This window comes from Hyla sarda, chromosome 8 (assembly GCF_029499605.1).
Source record: "Hyla sarda isolate aHylSar1 chromosome 8, aHylSar1.hap1, whole genome shotgun sequence".
NCBI lineage: Eukaryota > Metazoa > Chordata > Amphibia > Anura > Hylidae > Hyla > Hyla sarda.
This window is the reverse complement of record NC_079196.1, coordinates 24403618-24425789: the sequence shown is the minus strand read 5'-3', so window position 1 is coordinate 24425789 and position 22172 is coordinate 24403618. Positions and strand designations below refer to the sequence as shown.

General features: G+C 42.9%; 1 protein-coding gene across 2 annotated transcripts in view; it reads left to right on the top strand.

Annotated features, from left to right (window-relative positions):
• NXPH2 (neurexophilin 2) overlaps positions 1-21585 on the top strand; it is a 207250-nt gene extending 185665 nt beyond the window's left edge. Inside the window, exon 3 of one of the 2 annotated variants that reach the window (XM_056534532.1) lies at positions 19764-21585. In XM_056534532.1, coding sequence (XP_056390507.1) covers positions 19764-20498 — 735 coding nt within the window. In that variant the 3' untranslated portion in view covers positions 20499-21585. The remainder of the gene's footprint in view (positions 1-19763) is intronic. The other variant, XM_056534531.1, reaches the window with a different exon arrangement.
• The last annotated feature ends 587 nt before the right edge of the window (positions 21586-22172 follow it).

Here is a 22172-nt window from a genome sequence, read left to right as displayed (position 1 = left end):
AAGCGATCAAAAAGTCCAATCAATATACAAATGGTACCGATAAAAACTTTAGATCACTGCACCAAAAATACCGGCCCGTACGCGGAAAAATTAAAAAGTTATAGGGGTCAGAAGATGAGAATTTTTTACGTATAAATTTTCCTGCATGTAGTTATGATTTTTTTCAGAAGTACAACAATATCCAACCTATATAAGTAGGGGATCATTTTAACTGTATGGACCTACAGAAATAAGATAAGGTGTCATCTTTACCGAAAAAGGCACTGGGTAGAAACGGAAGCCCCCAAAAGCTACAAAATAGCATTTTTTTCTTCAATTTTGTTGCACAATGAATTTTTTTCCGTTTTGCCGTGGATTTTTTTGGTAAAATTACTAATGTCACTGCAAAGTAGAATGGTGGTGCAAAAAATAAGCCATAATATGGAATTTTATGTGCAAAATTGAAAGCGTTATGATTTTTAGAAGGTGATGAGGAAAAAATGAAAATGCAAAAACGGAAAAACCCTGCGTCCTTAAGGGGTTAAGAAGGTAGATTGGTCCATGATATCACTACCATAGATAATTACTATACACCTTGTGGACCTCTGGCATATTGCACAATTTACTTAACAGTCTTCTCTAGTTTTTATTTTAGAAGAGTTGGGTCGAGCAATACCCTCATACAGAGACTAAATAATACTTCAATACAACAACTGAATAATACCGCCATATAGTGGCTGAATTATACTGCTATATAGTGACTTAACAAGGTTGGGTTCACACTTGATCTGTACAATTTATTTATTTCCTCTATCATGTTTTTTATATTTTAAAAAAAGGTATCTAAAAGTATCTAAAAAAAAATTAATATAAATTAAATTCTACCGTAGAGTTCTTCCAAAATAGTGCCTTAAATATTTATCATTGCATTATAAAGGGTGAAAGAAAAAAAAAATTGTATCAAAATATTAATATAAATGAAAGCTAAAAAGTGATGCCTTAAAAAATATCAATCATTGCATAAAGGTTAAAAAAAAAAAAAAAACAATTACGGTGTTATTATTATTTATACAAAAAGTCTAACATACAGTTCTTCCAAAATGATGCCGCAAAAATATTAATCATTGAATAAAAAAAGTAAAAAAAGAAATGTTCTGTACTAAAATAGTTATATCAATTAAAAGCTGTTTTATGATGCCTAAAAAATATGAATCAGTGAAGGTAAAAAAAAAAAGGCTTTAAAAAAACAATGTACTGTAGCCTGAAAATGAATGATAGAGATAGAGATAGCCTTGGGGCATTTGTATCCATCAATTGCCCCATAATCTGCCATTTGGAGGCCAAAATGGGGTGACATCACCAACCAAAGACAATATTAAAGAGTATTCCAGGCCAAAACTTTTTTTTATATATCAACTGGCTCCGGAAAGTTCAACAGATTTGTAAATGACTTCTATTAAAAAATCTTAATCCTTCCAATAGTTATTAGCTTCTGAAGTTGAGTTGTTGTTTTCTGTGTAACTGCTCTCTGATGACTCATGTCCCGGGAGCTGTGCAGTTCCTATGGGGATATTCTCCCATCATGCACAGCTCCCGGGACGTGACATCATTGAGCAGTTAGACAGAAAACTTCAGAAGCTAATAACTATTGGAAGGATTAAGATTTTTTAATAGAAGTCATTTACAAATCTGTTTAACTTTCCGGAGCCAGTTGATATATATATATATATATATATATATATATATATATATATAAAAAGGTTTTGCCTGGAATACCCCTTTAATGTTTTATCCTCGGCTTCCTGCTCTCTCCAATGGGCCAGGGGCACTTTTGTTTGGCGCATTCAGAGGGGCGGTTCTAGAATTACCCCCCCCCCCCCCCCCCCGATCTTCCGTTCACTAGTCTATCTATCCTTCCCGGCTGCCCTTTAGATGTCAGGCTGGTTCTCTCTTGCTGTGAGTTCTTGTAGGGTCCATTCATTCCGGTCCGGACGTAGAGATCTTGGCGCTTTGAAATCTCAAAACAGCAAATGACAAGTATAAGAATTCTCCTGACATTCCGTTTGAGTTTCTTTTATATTTGAGCAACTTGGCGGCTCTGATGCTCCAAAGTTTTATGTATTCCCTGAAGTTTCACAATTTCAGGCTATTTGCTCTTAAGTGCATCAAGCCCAATATGTTCAAAAAGCTTCCAAATCTTCTCCTGCATAAAAATGAGTCTCTACGCAATAACCATATCTGCAGACTTCATACAGCTGGCAAAATGACCTGCTTCGTTTTGCTCATATTCTATTTCAATCGCAGATGATTTAGCTACATCTTCTTCATAAGTACATATGGATTATTCTGGGGGGAAAAAAACAACAACAGTTATTTAAAGGGGTACCTAGACATCTTATCCCCTATCCAAACGGTAAGGGATAAGATGTCTGATCGTGGGGGTCCCACCACCGGGGACCTCTGCGATCTCCCTGCTGCACCCGGTGTTCATTTAGAGAACCGGTTGCAGTGCCGGAGGCTCCTGATGTCACGGCCACGCCCCCTCGTGATGTCACGGTCACGCCCCCTCAATACAAGTGACTTGCATTGAGGTGTGTGAGGCATCCCAAACCTCTGCCCCCATCGCCAGTCATCCAGCATGGAGCGAAGTTGGCTCCATGCACCGGATGATTGGGATGCCACAGCCAAGATCCTCTGAATAGGGCATAAGATGTCTAGGGGTGGAGTACCCCTTTAATGGCATACTGTACATACAAGAAGAAAAAGTATGCAAATCCATGAGCTTGGGACGATTTCCAGATATTGTGTCCTTGAAACCTTAAAGGGGTACTCCGTCCCTAGATATCTTATCCCCTATCCAAAGAATAGGGGATAAGATGTCAGATCGCGGAAGGGACCAGCTTGGAGCTTCCATGTTTGTGACATCACGCCATGTCCCCTCAATTCCTGTCTAAGGGAGGGGGCGTGACGGCTAGTACATAACCGTCAAGCCTCCTCCCATAGACATGAATAGAGGGGACGTGACGGCTGTAGTCACCCATCATCCAGCAGAGTTCATTCTGTGCACAGGATGACTGACACCCGCGATAAGACATCTTATCCAAAGGATAGGGAATAAGATGTCTAGGGGCAGGGTACACCTTTAAGTGTACAGTCATATGACAGAAAAAAAGAATGATTCTATATATTAGTCACTAGGTCATGCTGACCTACCAGCACTCGGGTCTCTTCAGTGCACCCTATTCTTTTTATAATTTTGAGAACCAAATTTTTTAACACTCTCCATGAGAGTAAGGTATACCCACACCTACACAGCTCTGCAGCATGCACATTGTATACAAATACACCCAAGGCCCTGCTACACAAGCCCACATAACTATGCTACACATACACACACTGTTGCACATACACACTCAGCTCTGTTGCATCCACATTCAAATACAACTCTTTTATACCAACACACACATTGCACTGCTGCACCAACACACGCACATTGCACTGCTGCACCAACATACACACAGCTCTGCTGCACCAACATACACACAGCTCTGCTGCACCAACATACACACAGCTCTGCTGCACCAACATACACACAGCTCTGCTGCACCAACATACACACAGCTCTGCTGCACCAACATACACACAGCTCTGCTGCACCAACATACACACAGCTCTGCTGCACCAACATACACACAGCTCTGCTTCACCAACATACACACAGCTCTGATGCACCCATGCACATGTAGTTTTGCACTTTGTAAAAAATTTTCAGCAATTTTGGAATTTTTGGACAGTTACACTCGAGCGCATGGAGAGAGGAATGTGATAATGTAATAGTTCTGAGAATTTAGCATGTGGCAGTTCCATATATGTTTAGTTTTGAAAATGTTCTATTGACAATTTATTTTTATGAAAATGGGAAAAGGAGCATGATCTATGCGAATAGCGCTCTATTGGTACAGCATGCTGGAAACAGGCCATTGGGTTGCCCTGACAATAGATTGGCGCCTTGCCATTACATGATGGGGATGGCCAATAAGACCACTAGACACAAGGAATGATCACCAAAATGTCAAACAAAATATAAAAAAATAAGTCAAAATTGATTGCGGCATTTAAAGGGGTACTTCACTGGAAAACATTTTTTTTAAATCAACAGGTGCCAGAAAGTTAAACAGATTTGAAAATTACTTCTATTGAAAAATCTTAACTTATCAGCTGCTGTATGATTCACAGGTAGTTCTTTTATTTTTTAATTTCTTTTCTGTCTTTTCTCTTCCATGCCATTGTGCTCTCTGCTGACACCTCTGTCCATTTTAGGAACTGTCCAGAGGAGGAGAAAATCCCCATAGCAAACCTCTCTCAGTCCCTGTCATGGACAGAGGTGTCAGCACAGAGCACTGTGGTCAGACAGAAAAGAACTACACAACTTCCTCTGGAGCATACAGCAGCTGATAAGTACTGAAAGGACTGGAATGATTTAAACAGAAGTAATTTACAAATCTGTTTAACTTTATGGCACCAGTTGATTTAAAAAAAGAAAAAACAAATGTTTTCCAGTGGAGTACCCCTTCAAACTGTTAACGAGAATGGAGGAAAATTGTCCCCTGATAAATTGAGTTTACAGATAACTTTTGGAAATAGAAATACCCCTTTAAAACAGGAGTACTGATGTATTCTTGCATTAAAAGTCAACATTCAGACCTTCAAGAAAACTGGGTGGCTAACCCTTTTGGTATAACCCTTTTTGACCATAAAATTGGTTCTTACCACAAACAAAAAAAAGAAAAAACCCACAAAACTGTTAAATTTAATATATATGGATGACATCTTAAGGGAAAACTGTCATATGTTTTCTCCCACACTATCCACAGGTACCGATGGATAGTGCGGGAGATGCTGAACATTTTGAGTCCTACCTTGCCCGGATGTGCTGCGCCGTTCGCCCGTTATAGCAGTTTTTCTGTATATTTTAATTAGCTGCTAACTGGCACGGCCGGGGTTACTGCCTTCATCTGGCACTGTGACGTAACCGCCGCTCGGCCCGCAGCACCGCCCGGCTAATGAATATTCATATAATGTCTTACACTCTCCTTCTCATCCCGGCCGCTGCTGTGCATGTGCGGGATTTCCTACTATACCCGGAAGCGGTCTTCAGCGCTGCTTCATTATATTGCTAATAGATGCCTACAACCTTACTCCAGCGCTGCTGCGGACTAATGAAGCAGCGCTGAAGACCGCTTCTTATCTTATAAGATGTCTGATCGCGGGGGTCCCGCTGCTGGTGACCACCGTGATCTGCATGCTGCACCTGGCGTTTGTTTAGAGCTTCGGATTCAGCGCCGGAGGTTCGTGACATTACGGCCACGCCCCCCTCAATGCAAGTCAATGGGAGGGGGCATGACGGTCATCACGCCCCCTCCCTTAGACTTGCATTGAGAGGGCATGGCCGTGACATCGTGAGCGGGGCGTGACCGTGATGTCACAAGCCTCCGCCCTGCATTGCCAGTCGCCAGTCGTTCCGTGCACCGGATGTCTAGGGTGCCACAGCCGAGATTGTGGGGGTCCCCATCGGTGGGACCCCCGCGATCAGACATCTTATCCCCTATCCAAAGGATAGGGGATAAGATGTCTAGGGTGGAGTACCCCTTTAAGGGCTGGTGATTTTGTAGGGACATGTGACTTCTTCCAGTCTGAGCACATGACCCGTAAGTTTCACTGGTCTTCTTGGTTTCTGACCAGACTTTGTAAGTTTTGGCAGGCAGAGCTATTCCTCAGCAGTAACACAATGATAGATGTTTTGATCCTATCATCTTTCATAGCTTCCATGCCATTGTAAAATTGTATTGATTCGAGTTTCCTTGCAGGGTCAGGAAAGAGATGACTCCTGGGTAGACGGTATAACTAATCATTAGCGGCGATCTATTCTACCGTCAGCAGATACTGTGATTCACTTTTGTCAGCAAGACAAGTAATACTATTAAATAAGTCCAGAGATGGAAGTCTCATTGTAGATTAATTTACAAGCACTAAATGTAACGCTTGCCAGGCTTCATCACTCTGAGACTTATTGGCTGAAGCAACATGTCATCCGAAATATATTGACGGCAAATGACAGAATCGGTAAAGTAATGTGATCAGGCAGTCGTAAAGCTCAGCTGATAGTAGCGATGAGGGTGCTAAAAATGGTAAATGGGAGAAATTAATGGGATTCTGCTATGGTCACGTTCTGGGTCCTGTACCGCACTATGCAGAAGGTTCATTTTCTTTAAGGGAAACTCCAGGGAAACTGTTAAAGGGGTACTTCGCCCCTAGACATCTTATCCCCTATGAAAATTATAGATGATAAGATGTCTGATCGCGGGGGTCCCGCAGCTGGGACCCCCGCAATCTCTGTGCAGCACCCAGCATTCTTCAAGAATACTGGGTGCGGGAGGGGTCGTGATGCCACGACCACACCCCTCTTGATGTCACACCACGCCCCCTCAATGCAAGTCTATGGGAGGGGGCGTGGTAGCTACCACGCCCCCTCCCATAGACTTGCATTGAGGGGGCGTGGTGTGACATCAAGAGGGGCGTGGCTATGGCGTCACAACCCCCGCCACCCTCTCCAAGCGTTCAGAACAAAATGTTCCGAACACCGGGGCAGTGGAGTACCCCTAAGTTAATAGGATTCTGCTATGGTCACGTTCTGGGTCCTGTACTGCACTATGCAGAAGGTTCATTTTCTTTAAGGGAAACTCCAGGGAAACTGTTAAAGGGGTACTTCGCCCCTAGACATCTTATCCCCTATGAAAATTATAGATGATAAGATGTCTGATCGCGGGGGTCCCGCAGCTGGGACCCCCGCAATCTCTGTGCAGCACCCAGCATTCTTCAAGAATACTGGGTGCGGGAGGGGTCGTGATGCCACGGCCACACCCCTCTTGATGTCACACCACGCCCCCTCAATGCAAGTCTATGGGAGGGGGCGTGGCAGCTGCCACGCCCCCTCCCATAGACTTGCATTGAGGGGGCGTGGTGTGACATCAAGAGGGGCGTGGCTATGGCGTCACAACCCCCGCCACCCTCTCCAAGCGTTCAGAACAAAATGTTCCGAACACCGGGGCAGTGGAGTACCCCTAAGTTAATAGGATTCTGCTATGGTCACGTTCTGGGTCCTGTACTGCACTATGCAGAAGGTTCATTTTCTTAAAGGGAAACTCCAGGGAAACTGTTAAAGGGGTACTTCGCCCCTAGACATCTTATCCCCTATGCAAAGTATAGGTGACAAGATGTCTGATCGCGGGGGTCCTGCAGCTGGGACCCCCACAATCTCTGTGCAGCACCCAGCATTCTTCAAGAATACTGGGTGCGGGAGGGGTCGTGATGTCACGGCCACGCCCCTCCTTATGTCACACCACACCCCCTCAATGCAAGTCTATGGGAGGGTGCATGGCAGCTGTCACGCCCCCTCCCATAGACTTGCATTGAGGGGGCGTGGTGTGACATCAAGGGGGCGTGGCTTTGGCGTCACAACCCCTGCCACCCTCTCCAAGCATTCAGAACAAAATGTTCCGAACACCGGGGCAGCGGAGTACCCCTAAGTTAATGGGATTCTGCTATGGTCACGTTCTGGGTCCTATACCGCACTATACAGAAGGTTCATTTTCTTTAAGGGAAACTCCAGGGAAACTGTTAAAGGGGTACTTCGCACCTAGACATCTTATCCCCTATGCAAAGTATAGGTGACAAGATGTCTGATCGCGGGGGTCCTGCAGCTGGGACCCCCACAATCTCTGTGCAGCACCCAGCATTCTTCAAGAATGCTGGGTGCGGGAGGGGTCATGATGTCACAGCCACACCCCTCCTTATGTCACACCATGCCCCCTCATTGCAAGTCTATGGGAGGGGGCATGGCGGCTGCCACGCCCCCTCCCATAGACTTGCATTGAGGGAGCGTGGTGTGACATCACGGGGGCGTGGCTTTGGTGTCACAACCCCTGCCACCCTCTCCAAGCGTTCAGAACAAAATGTTCCGAACACCGGGCAGCGGAGTACCCCTAAGTTTCGCTCCGTGCACCAGATGACCGGGGGTGCTGCAAGAGAGATCGCAGAAGTTCCCAGCAGCGGGACCCCTGCGATCAGTCATCTTATCCCATATCCTTTGGATACGGGATAAGATGTCTGGGGGGGGGGAGTACCCCTTTAACTGGCCGGAAAACTCCTTGATGCTAAAAAATATGGGGAAGGTTCAAAGCCACAACCTGGTGTAAGTTAGTCAAGCAGGACTAATAAGATGAAGCTGAAAATACACTAAGAGAAAAGAATACCAGTAGCAAAATAAAGAGTTTTTTTTAAAAACTTTATAGACACCTGTATCTTCATAGTGGTATGGTCCATGAACAACCTGACATCTAATGCTGTATGTTTTGCCTGCCATCCATCTACTCATCCATTTATCCATCCATCGTCGATACATTGTAACTTCCAAACATCCGGAACCGAGCTGGCAGGAGTATCGGAACTTTACTGTACATTTTCATTGTTCAGAAAATTTCAAGTTGGATGAATACATGAAGCAGGAAACGACGGGTCCTCCCGGATCTGCCAAATCATTTTTTTTTCGGAAGCGATATCCCCCTAAAAACCAACTGTTCTCCATTCGTAACGGTGAAACTTGCTGATTGCTTCCATTCCTGGCACCGAAACCGCTCATTAAGAATCACATTTAGGAAATTACGATCACGATGCTTTCCATATCGCCGCTGCAATGTACCGCGGGAAGCCGGCAGTCGTTTAACTTTCTGAATATCAAGTATTCCCCCAGCATCCCACAATCTGCAGCGAGGAATCGAGGCTGTTTCCAGAACGCGGGGCAGGGAACCATTGTTTTATTTAGCTTTTAACCAGTTTATGCTTTTTATGTAGATCTGGCTTCTACACAACGCTTGTAGCAACAGATGTAGGTCATACTTACAGCCCTTCATGTATAAGGATACTGCCCGGCATCACTCCTGCCTGACAAGCTGATCAAAGCCAATCTCTACGAGAAAGGATTGGCACAGGAAGAGGAAGTCACATGTCCGTGGCTGCTGATTGGCTGGTAGCATCTGACGTCCTGTAAGTGTAGAGGAGTGCAGCACTGAAGTGTAGATAGTAACCTATCTACACTTCAGTGCTGCACTCCTCTACACTTACAGGGGTACTCCGGTGGAAAACATTTTTATTTTATTTTTTTTAATCAACTGGTGCCAGATTTGTAAATTACATCTATTAAAAAATCTGAACCCTTCAGTACTTATCAGCTGCTGTATACTACAGAGGAAGTTATTTTCTTTTTGAATTTCCTTTCTGTCTGACCACAGTGCTCTCTGCTGACACCTCTGTCCATGTCAGGAACTGTCCAGAGCAGGATAGATTTGCTATGGGGATTTGCTCCTTCTCTGGACAGTTCCTCACATGGACAGAGGTGTCAGCACTGTGTTCAGACATAAAAGAAATTCAAAAAGAAAAGAACTTCCTCTGGAACATACAGCAGCTGATAAGTATTGGAAGGGCTCAGATTTTTTAATAGAAGTAATTTAAAAATCTGTTTAACTTTCTGGCACCAGTTCATAAAAAAAATGTTTTTCCAGTGGAGTATCCCTTTAACCCACCATTTATTATGTCCTTACACTTTCTTAGCTTCACTTGACAAGATATTGCAGCGCTGAGAAAATAAGAATGGTTCCTCATAGGGTGGTACATCTAGAGAAGGATGGTTCTCCACCAGGTAACTCTTACTTTGTAGAGATGGTCATGAAAGGCTTAATCCTTTGGATAAGGGATAAGATGTCTAGCAGCGGAGTTACTGGGGCCCCCGCGATCTCCCGCAGCACCCGGCGTTCTAAACAAACGCAGTGTCCCTGAGGTAGTGGTTGTGATGTCACGGCCACGCCCATCATGATGTCACACCACACCCCTCCATTCATGTCTATGGGAGGCGGCTAGGCAGCCGCCACACCCCCTTCCATAGACATTAACCCCTTAAGGACTCAGCCCATTTTGGCCTTAAGGACTCAGACAATTTAATTTTTACGTTTTCATTTTTTCCTCCTCGCCTTCTAAAAATCATAACTCTTTTATATTTTCATCCACAGACTAGTATGAGGGCTTGTTTTTTGCGCAACCAGTTGTCCTTTGTAATGACATCACTCATTATATCATAAAATGTATGGCGCAACCAAAAAACACTATTTTTGTGGGGAAATTAAAACGAAAAACGCAATTTTGCTAATTTTGGAAGGTTTCGTTTTCACGCCGTACAATTTATGGTAAAAATGACGTGTGTTCTTTATTCTGAGGGTCAATACGATTAAAATGATACCCATTATTATATACTTTTATATTATTGTTGCGCTTAAAAAAAATCACAAACTTTTTAACCAAATTAGTACGTTTATAATCCCTTTATTTTGATGACCTATAACTTTTTTATTTTTCCGTATAAGCGGCGGTATGGGGGCTCATTTTTTGCGCCATGATCTGTACTTTTTTTTGATACCACACTTGCATATAAAAAACTTTTAATACATTTTTTATAATTTTTTTTTTAATAAAATGTATTAAAAAAGTAGGAATTTTGGACTTTTAAAATTTTTTTTCGTTCACGCCGTTCACCGTACGGGATCATTAACATTTTATTTTAATAGTTCGGACATTTACGCACGCGGCGATACCAAATATGTCTATAAAAAATGTTTTTTACGCTTTTTGGGGGTAAAATAGGAAAAACGGACGTTTTACTTTTTTATTGGGGGAGGGGATTTTTCACTTTTTTTTTACTTTTACTTTTACATTTTTTTACATTTTTTTTTACACTTGAATAGTCCCCATAGGGGACTATTCATAGCAATACCATGATTGCTAATACTGATCTGTTCTATGTATAGGACATAGAACAGATCAGTATTATCGGTCATCTCCTGCTCTGGTCTGCTCGATCACAGACCAGAGCAGGAGACGCCGGGAGCCGCACGGAGGAAGGTGAGGGGACCTCCGTGCGGCGTTATGAATGATCGGATCCCCGCAGCAGCGCTGCGGGCGATCCGATCGTTCATTTTAATCGCGAACTGCCGCAGATGCCGGGATCTGTATTGATCCCGGCACCTGAGGGGTTAATGGCGGACGCCCGCAAGATCGTGGGCGTCGGCCATTGCCGGCGGGTCCCTGGCTGCGATCAGCAGCCGGGATCAGCCGCGCATGACACGGGCATCGCTCCGATGCCCGCGGTTATGCTTAGGACGTAAATTTACTTAGGACGTCCTGGTGCGTTAAGTACCACCTCACCAGGACGTACATTTACGTCCTGCATCCTTAAGGGGTTAATGAAGGGCGCGTGGTTTGACAACACAAAGGGCATTGCCGTGACTGCATGATCACGGCCTCCCGCTCCGAGCATTCTGAACAGAATGTTCAGAACGCTGGAGAACCGGAGTACCCCTTTAAGATTGGAAGGAGGGTGATGTCATGGTTTAGACAGGTTGCAATACGGACAAAGGAAGCAGAAGAAATCCTGGAAGTCTTCTTTGGAGAAATGGATTTGGATATATAGTTGGTTGATATTCCAAGATATTTATTGATAAATGGGAATAAAAAAGATTAAAAAAAAAAAAAGGGGCATACCATGTTTCAGAGCTTTAGACTCTTTTCTAATATTTAAAAAAATATATTGTTATATCAGCCAATCAGATATCCAAGTCCATTTCTTGAATTAGTCGTTGCACCTGAATTCCACAGCTTTTGCTTTCTTCCTGCCGCCAGAGGTGGTACGGGGACCGAAGCAGAGGAAGCAGGGAGGTGACGCAACTTGAGTTATTTATTGACTTTAATGGGAGTTGCTCAATTGGTTCATATTCGGGGAGTTACCAAAACAGTGTAGATCATAGGGCTTGTTCACTTGTACAACCCCCATTGAAGTCAACTGTAATTGCGTTACTCATCCTCTTCGGCTGTTTTTGGCTTCCTAACCAACTCCAGTGGTTGCAAACAGTCCAAAGGGAGCCAAGGATCCCTCAATCTCAGTATAGTTGGGAGTCCCAGAGGTGGGACATATTTCTAGGGGACATTTATGGCATATGCTGTTGTCTGACTTCTGGGGCCCCCACAATCAAGAGTGTCCCATTAGCATGTACCAGTAGGTTGAGTACGTGTGCTACAGCTCTATTCATTATTTATGGTCAGACCCCCCATACACACACAATCAAGGAGAAGATAGCTTTACGAGATGAGACATCCCATTTAGGTAGCACATTCCTTTAAAGGGGATATGTTATAGTTATCCCTTATCCACCGGATCTCAAGAACGGTCTCTCACCTCAGAGAACTCCAGCCCCCACCTTCTGAGACAAACTGGTCTGGAGAGTGGCACCTGGTGATCACTGGCTGAGGTAGAACATCGCTGCAGCTGGTGACTGGCGGAGTGTTACCACCACTCCCAAGACCAACCCGTCTGGAAATAGGGGGAGTCGGAGTGCTCCGAGGTAGGTGACGGGCCCCTTTTTGGAGATCATTAGGAGTCCTAGCAGTCTGAACAACCAGCCCACTCCCCAAAATGACTGCACTTCCTCCACAGCATTTGGTGGTCCTACTCCTGATTTCCTCCTCAAACTCCATGCCATTTCCACACCAATTCTACACCAATTCCATTGCAGATTTTCTTAAATTTCCTGACGGAAATGATTCCTCATCAATTCCTCAGTGTGATCATACCCTTAGGATGTGCCATATGGCGCCCGAAAAATACAGCTATACACTGAATTGGCCATCAAGTGCCCAAAAAACACTGCCCAATTGATAAACTAGAGAACGTTAAAGGGATACTACCGTGCTGACAACTTATCCCCTATCTAAAGGATAGGGGATAAGTTGCCTGATCGCGCGGGGCCCCCCGCGATCTTGCACGCAGCACCCCGCTCTCATCAGGGTCCGATGACTGCGTGACATCACGGCTCCGCTTCCATGTGACAACACTCCGCCCCCTCAATGTAATTCTATGGCAGGGGGCGAGACAGCATAGACTTGCATTGAGGGGGCGTAGCGTGACATCACATGGGGTGGAGCTGTGACGTCACGATCACCGGCTTCGTCATCAGACCCAGAGTGGATGTTCGCTCCGGGACCTGATGAGAGCGGGGTGCTGCGTGCGAGATCGTGGGGGTCCCCAGTGGTGTGACCCCGCACGATCAGGCAACTTATCCCCTATCCTTTAGATAGGGGATAAGTTGTCAGCACGGTAGTACCCCTTTAAGTTGCCGCATTTTTTTTTTTTTTTATGGTCTTACCATAGGTTTGGGCACCTAGGGGGAGATTTATCAAAACCTGTCCAGAGGAAAAGTTGCCCAGTTGCCCATAGCAACCAATCAGATTTTGCATTGTTAAAAATGAAAGAAGCGAGCTGATTGGTTGCTATGGGCAACTTTTCCTCTGTACAGGTTTTGATAAATCTTCCTCCTAGTGTGGGAATAAAGGGGCTAGCTATAGGTTCGTGTTTCCCAACGAGTTTTGGTCCAGCTGTTGCAAAACTACAATTCCCAGCATGCCTGGACAGCCTTCAGCTGTCCAGGCATGCTGGGAGTTGTAGTTTTGCAACAGCTGGACCCCAAATCGTTGGGAAAAAACTGCTTTAGGTATTCAGGTTATCCGGCCCAGTGCCGCCCCCTTCAGTAGTAACAGATAACGCGGTCATATTTTTTAGTTCTCTATGGCATATTTACACTGTCACGTTTTATTAGGAAATAAATCTGTTTTATTCCAACCTTGCCAAATGCATAAAAGATAATGTCGAAAACTGGCGGCTGAGCTGTGTTTGCGGTCCTACACAATGCATCGCATAATGATCTTTTTTTTTTTTTTTCGTCTTTTTTTTCCTACCAGTCCATCATAAGCGAAAATGAAAAATCAATATAGACACAAGTATAGAAAAATAAAATGAACAGTTCCATTTTTCGGCCATCAAGCGGCTCGGCCGGGCCCCTGATGTGTATTGTTAAACCTGTCTACCCGCTCCCACAAAGGAATGTCAATTCCCTCCTTTAATTGATGTAAAACAAATTCATGTTATTAATCTTGCAGGACTGCACATTGAAGCGACAATAATATCGGGGAATCTAGCAGCTACAGATGCTTTTGGGAAATTCATAAACCGAGCCAAGACACAAATTACTCAAGTTTTGATAAATGCTTTTAGATCCGCGTGCTCGGACAGATTAAGTGCGGTGATTTTTCTTTTGAAAGTGTGTGTTTTTTTCTTAATTCTCTGTAGTTTGGCATTAAAAGCAGTTGAATAACTTAGTTGAGCTGAAATAGGTTGGTGGCGGACAGTTATGACTGAGGAAGGGGCCTTATAACTACGTTAATGGATTGTACATTACCTGAAATGCGTTGTACCCTGAGATAAGGGCATTTGAAATGTGTTGTATACTAAGGATGGTCCCCACTAAAGTGTTCTTCATCTTAAGGAAGGAACCCATAAAATGCCTATAACTGCATTTATATAAAGTGCATTGTACATTAATGGGGACCTGAAATGCGTTGTACCCTGAGATAAGGGCATTTGAAATGTGTTGCATACTAAGGATGGTCCCCATTAAAGTGTGCTTTATGTTAAGGAAGGGACCACGGAAATTAACTATGTTAATGTAAATTGCATTGTACATTAACAGGGCCCTGAAATGCGTTGTACCCTGAGATAAGGGCTTTAAAATGTGTTGCATACTGAGGATGGTCCCCACTAAAGTGTGCTTTACTTTAATGAAGGGGTCCCTAAAATTCCTATAACTACATTTATATAAATTGCATTGTACTTTAATGAGGCCCTGAAATGCGTTGTACCCTGAGATAAGGGCATGTGAAATATGTCGTATAAGGATGGTCCCCACTAAAGTGTGCTTTATGTTAAGAAAGGGACCACGGAAATGCCTATAACTACGTTAATGTACATTGCATTGTACATTAAGGGACCTTGAAATGTTTTGTACCCTGAGATAAGGGCGTTTTGAATGTGTTGCATAATGAGGATGGTCCCCACTAAAGTATGCTTTACTTTAAGGAAGGGACCTCTTAAAATGCCTGTAACTATGTTAGTGTACATTGCATTGTACTTTTAAGGACCCTGAAATGGACTGTACTCTGAGATAAGGGCGTTTGAAATGTGTTGCATACTAAGGATGGTCCCCACTAAAGTATGCTCTAGCTTAAGGAAGGGACCTTAAAATGCCTATAACTATGTTAATGTAAATTGTATTGTCCATTAACGGGGCACTAAAATGCCTTGTACCTGTAATGACCGACTGGGGGACAGGGAGATTAAGCCCTAAACTGGCCCTCAAAACACCCATCCAGTCTAAGCGATGGATCGACAACTTGGAGCCGGTCCCTGCCTGTGCTAAAGTGCAGTGTCGTTAAAACAAATAATATACATAGTCGGTCACAGGCCAAAAACAGAAACTGAAAACTACTAGACAACCAGATATACCAGGCAGGATACGAATACTAACTGGGCAGAATATAAACAGGCAAACTGATCAGGAACATAGGACACTGTTCACAAACAGATACAAGTACAATGAACAAAGATCAGATCAACCAAACAGGAAATAAATATTGAACATTGTTCACACTGGACACAGATAACTAACAAACAGATTAGGTTCAGAACACAAGACTGGAAGACAGATGAGTCAGCATAGACTCCAGGAACAAACAGGAATAAAAACTCAATCCCCCAGAAAACCTCCAGAAAACACGGGAATACCTTGATTCTAAATCTCAATTCCCCGGAGTCCCATTAAAAGGTAGCAGGGATGTCTTGTTACAAAAACTCAGAAAATGGATACAAGAAAACTCAGTGTGAACAGTGGCTTAGCAGAACGGAAATGCAATCCGAAAAACCGACTAATGTAACACAGACTAAAATACAAGGAGCATGCTATTTAACTATGGTTAAATGCTCAAGCAGACATAGTCAGAAAAACACTAACAGACATCATAGTATTGCACTCAATCACAAGCACTTAATGCAGAGAAGTCTACTTAAAATAGACACACCCGAGTTCTCATTCATTCAGAGCATTAACCATTCCCTATCCAGGGAGAATAGAAAACTGTTCTGAACATCCTAGTGTGTGAATACATACCTAAACAGAAAAATACAAAAGCAAATAAACGGACATTACAGTACCCTGAAATCATGGCGTTTTAAATGTGTTGCACACTGAGGATGGTCACCACGAAAGTGTTCTTTATCTTAAGTAGGCACTGTCAGATACAAAAACTTTTGATATGTTATAAAACTTGCAAATCCAATTGGTTTTGCAATTGCTTTCATTAGAAAATTTTCAGTATTTCATACTGAAAAAGCCAGTCAAACAACTGCCCCCTGCCTTCTTTGACACGTACTAGTCCTGCTGTGTCCATGCGTCATCACCTATGTCATGGATACACTTCCTTGATTGACAGCTGTGAGCGCAGGGCTCACAGCTAGTGGAAAAATCTTCCCACTGTCAGCTTGTGTCCCGCTACTGTCAGTGAGGACAATCTGGGAGTTGTAGTTTTGCTAATGCTAGGGGAGATGTGAGCAGACAGCATACTGAGGGAGGGGGCGGGAGACCTGCACAGTTAGGCCACGCCCCCTCCCTTTGGAAGGAATTCAGACCAGTGAGCTAAATAAAAAGTGTATTTAAAAAAAAATGTGCTAGACACATAAAAATTTTATGTACATGGTCAGGATTAGGTACTGAGTGATATATAAATTTTTTTTTTTTTTTTTTTGATCTGACAGGTACGCTTTAAGGAAAGGACCCCTGAAATGCCTATAGCTACATTAATGTAAATTGAATTGCCCATTAACAGGGCCCTGAAATGCATTGTACCCTGAGATGAGGGCTTTGAAATGTGTTACATTCTGAGGATGGTGCCCCCTAAAATGTGCTTTACCTTAAGGGATCCTAAATTGCATTGTACCTTCCTTAAGGGCTCCCTGAAATGCGTTGCACCCTGAGATAAGGACATGTGCTGCATAGTCAGAATGATCCCCCATAAAGTGTGCTATACCTTAAGAATGTGACCCCTGAAATTCTCTTGCTATGAAGAATGGATTGCAGTGCACATTAAGGGGCCTTGAAATGTGATGTACTCTGAGAAAAGGGCCCTTCAGTATGTGTTGCAAAATGAAAAAGTTCCCCCTAAAGAGAATGCCCTGGAAGGGAAAGCATTGGACTGTAGGGGCACATGACAGGGGGATTAGGCAGCGAGGAAAGGGTTAATGGGTTAGAGCGGGAGTTTTAAGGAGGAAAGGGAGGAGCTAGGTGCAGGGGTCATAAGTAGGTAGGCAGGAAGTTAGGGCCAGTCGGGACACGAGGAGGAACGTGAGCCCGCCCACCCGCCCTTATTTATATTTGCGGCAGCGGTGGCAGGAGAGAGACCTGGAGGTACAAGTGGATGGCATGGAGGTGATGGGATACAGTGTGGAGGTGGGCTGGGAGCGGTCCCAGCCCGATGGAATATTCTGCAAGGGAACATGGGTTCCCAGGATGGTTGGGGAGCCTCACAAAATGGTGCTCCTGTGCAGGCGCTAACGGCTAGGAGCAAGTGAGGCCCCATTCTAGCTTGGGCTCGGTAACAGTGCCTTCAGGTCCTCCTCCTGTATTAGGGACATGTTAATTGGTTAACTTATGTTAAGTATGTTTTATTCAATGTTATGTATGATGTTCATACAAGGTTGCCTTACAATGTTTTATTGTTATTTATGGTTTGATATTTAATAAAGGGGCTGCTGTGGCCTTGTTACCACCAACACTGTGTCTGTCATGTTTAAGGTAAGGGATTCCGCGTTAAAGGGGGGAGGTTTTGGGGGGGTTGGTGGATGGTAGGCTTTAGCAGCTATAATATCCCCTAGTCATGTACTTTACCTTAGGGAAGGGCCCTCATGAAATGTACACTTGACATGCAATGTACATGTAACTATTGCACCTGGTCAGGCTTTGCACTCTGGTCAGTTAGGAAGGATAGGCCTGGGCCAATCAGCAGCTGAGGTGGGGTATTTGATTCCTCCTCAGCCTTTTGGCTCTTGCTCTTGATTTTAGCTTTGTCCTGATTTTAGTTTTGTTTGTTTCAGTTGGTCTGATTTTGCCGTGGCATTGTGGTTTATTTTTCTAACTATCTAGTTTTTAACCTTGTCCTGTCTGTCTTGTGATCTGTCTGACTTATGGTCAGCTTTATCCTGTCTAATATGCATCTGTAACCTTAACCTGTATCCTGACTTATATTCTGACCTGTTTGTGTTTTGTACTCCACCACGGTATAGGTCCAGATCCACTGCTTTCTGCTTTGTCCCTAGCCTTGTGTGTAGTATTTCTTCTTTTCCTTGTTTGAACCTCAACCTGTATGCTGACTTGTTTGTGTTTTGTACTCCACCATAGTATAGGTCCTGATCTATTGCTTTTTGCTCTGCCCCTGGCCCGGTGGGTTGTATTACTGTGTTTAGTCTTGTGTGGTCCTGTACTAGTGTATCCTAATCTGTATAGTGTCCTGACTTCAGTAACCAGTTCACTTACCTTCATTCCTGGTAAACCTGCCGCTTTATCTTTCTGGTTGCCCGTTTGTCATTTGCCGTATTACTTTGGTCCTGAACATGTTAGTCAATACTTTATACACCTGTTTTATATATTCCTGGTAATCAACACCCCTGCACCTTATATAACGTAGGGACTTCCTTCTAGTTGTGAATCTGCTGTCTAGAGCGGATAAGCAAGTAAGCAGGGAAAGTGGTTGTAGGTAAAAGCAGGGCCACACATTTTTTCTGCCCAATATAACTGTACCAATTCAGGCAAGGGGGCCCTGAAATTGTGTTGTTCCCTGATGGATAGGCCCCTAAATCAAGTAAACCTCCTCCATATTTGAAGATATATATATATATATATATATATATATATATATATATATATATATGTATATATATATATTTCTGTTATGTATTTGCATTTATTAAAGGGGTATTCCAGGAAAAAACATTTTTTTATATCAGTTTTATATCAACTGGCTCCAGAAAGTTAAACAGATTTTTAAATTACTTCTATTAAAAATTCTTAAACCTTCCAATAATTATCAGCTGCTGAAGTTGAAGTTATCTGCCTGGCAACAGTGCTCTCTGCTGACATCTCTGCTTGTCTCAGGAACTGCACAGAGTAGAAGAGGTTTGCTATGGGGATTCGCTTCTACTCTGGACAGTTCCCGAGAAAGATGTCATTAGAGAATACTTAGACAGAAAAGAACAACTCAACTTCAGCGGCTCATAAGTACTGAAAGGATTACGAGTTTTTTAAAAGAAGTCATTTACAAATCTGTTTAACTTTCTGGAGCCAGTTGATATATAAAAAAAAGTTTTTTCCTGGATAACCCCTTTAATATAAAACTCATACCAAGATCCATTTTCTTTTTCCATGCTGTGGGAAATTACCTTATTAGTACCAGTCAAAAAGCAGGAAAACAGCGGTCAGGGACAGGGAAGTAACATTTAAACGGGAGTTCTCCTGTTTTTCTTTTTATTAACAAAACAAATACAGCCTATAACTTTCAGGCCCAATAACAGTACTAAGCAAGCTAAGTCTTGCCTGAGATTTAAGTTATGTATCTCCTGTATATGGACCATGCTGGTATAACCTGGGTATATTTTTATATGTATGGCTGATATAAAGTAAATCTAAAAGTGCCCGTTTGCATTTGCTTTTTAACTAATTTAACATTATTATTTTGTATTCCAACAGATTTTGTGTGATAAAGAAATACCCCGAACCACAAAGGCATTAAAGTGGGAAGACAAGGACCCCTCTGACAACTTTGTGAGCAGCGTGGCCCACTCCCGCCTTCCTCTCCGTCTCTTTGTCAAGCAGTCGGCTCTCCAAAGACAAGCCCAACTCTCTTATTTTGACACCACGGAACACTTCTGGAACTGGCTGTCCAACGTCACCCACACCCAAGAGTCTTTGGTACGAACTAAACGTCGGCCCATAGTAAAAACGGGTAAATTCAAAAAGATGTTTGGCTGGGGGGATTTCCATTCCAACATTAAAACCGTCAAGCTGAACCTCCTCATCACGGGGAAAATTGTGGATCACGGAAACGGGACGTTCAGCGTTTACTTTCGCCATAACTCGACGGGACTCGGGAATGTTTCGGTGAGTCTCGTCCCTCCTTCCAAGGTTGTGGAGTTTGAAACCTCCGCCCAGTCGACTTTGGAGAATAAGGATTCCAAGTCCTTCAATTGTAGGATTGAGTACGAGAAAACGGATCGGGCAAAGAAAACTGCTTTGTGCAACTTTGACCCCTCTAAGATCTGTTACCAAGAACAAACCCAGAGCCACGTCTCCTGGTTGTGCTCAAAGCCCTTCAAGGTCATTTGCATTTACATTGCTTTTTTCAGCATAGACTATAAACTGGTGCAAAAAGTTTGCCCTGATTACAATTACCACAGCGAGATGCCATATTTGTCCTCCGGATGAGACGCCACTTTCCTTTTGAACTGCAGTGCCCGATGAATGATGGTTCAGGGAAACTCTCTTATAGCGAAGATATTTTGTGCTTCTTGAATTGGCAATGTTTCTTTATCAGGTGGACGAAAAAAGACAAAAAAAAAAATTATAATAATAATTATCGTAACAGTGTTTAGAATCGCATAATATATTTCGGTTAAATAATGTCGAATTGTTTCTGTAATTTTTAAGACACATAGGGAATAAATCCTGCAAAGGGAGCACATAACAGCATTATCGGTATTGTGAGGATTCTGTATACTATACATGTGACCTAGGGGATATGTGTGATGGTGCCCTTAAAGGAACACTCTACTTAAAGTTTACAGCCTGTAAAGGTGCAGAAGGATATGGTACGTAAGTAGTCTGGAGGTTCTCAGAAGTTCTCCATGGGGTGCAGGGATTTTTCCAAAAAATAATGTAACTGTTCCCCCCCCTGAAATGGCTTCTTACATGAGACGATAAACTACACACAAATGTACAGCAAATAAAGATAAAACAAAACTTTAAGTGGAGTGGCCCTTTAAGGCAGCAGATTGGTACTGTTGATAACAATGAACCTGAAATGTCCTGATAAATTTGCATATGTTCAATATAAATAACAGCTCAAGTTTGAAAATAATGTTTATGGGTTTTTGTTTTGTTTTTGTTTTGTATTTTGTTTTTTGTTTTTTATTCTTTGTGTTTTTGGAATAGACTTAGAGACAGATTTACTAACAGAGTAGCATTATGCATGGATCCATAGCAGCCGATCAATAACTAACTCTGATCAAGTTCAGTATTGAATTTTGCAGTGCACCCTGGGGGCATCAGACTTACAAACCATTATATGATTTTATTCATTAAATTTGAGCTTAATATACACCCGTCTACCAAGCCACGGATCATTATTTTTTCTTTCGGAAATATGTAGTGTCTATGAATGGGACTGTTTGAGTTATTTACTACCATGAGGTATAGATAGAGTTGAGTGAATCTAAAGTAAGAATTGTTAAACTGAAATCTAATGAATCGGCAGTCCATTAATGTATTCTTGTAAGGTTATGTTCACACACAGTAAAATAGGATGTGTTATTTAACTGTAAAACTGTGTTTTTAAGGGAAAAAACGTGGTAAAATATCTACCGATTTTTACTATAATATTGCGTTCTGTCAGTGAAAATAAAAAAAAAAATCCGTAATAAGATGTTTACACAGGGGACATATAATAAGGTTCCAAGGAAATGAAGGCGGGTATCTGGCTCCCAGACAGTTCAAATCCAACTTTAATGAAAAAAACTGTGTAAAATCATACAGGTGAAAAAATAGTGAAGCAACAGAAAATAAAAGCACAAACGAAACGCCGCTACACTGCTGCTGTCGAGTTCCTATCTATTGGAGGGGTGAGCTGGCCCATGTATTTTTACATTTACATATAATAAGGTACAACTTTTAAACTTTTTATACAACAATCCTGTCACATATGGGCAGGGAACAGGGAAGCCCTAACTCCCCCACAGCCACTGCCCCTACCTATTGCCTATACGCCCTAAGTGACGGATCGACAACCACAATGACAAACCCTCCCTGCCAAGTGTTGGGGCAGCGTTGTCAAAATAATAAAATACAAAACAGTCAGAGTTGGGGAACAGGTGGTGGCACACA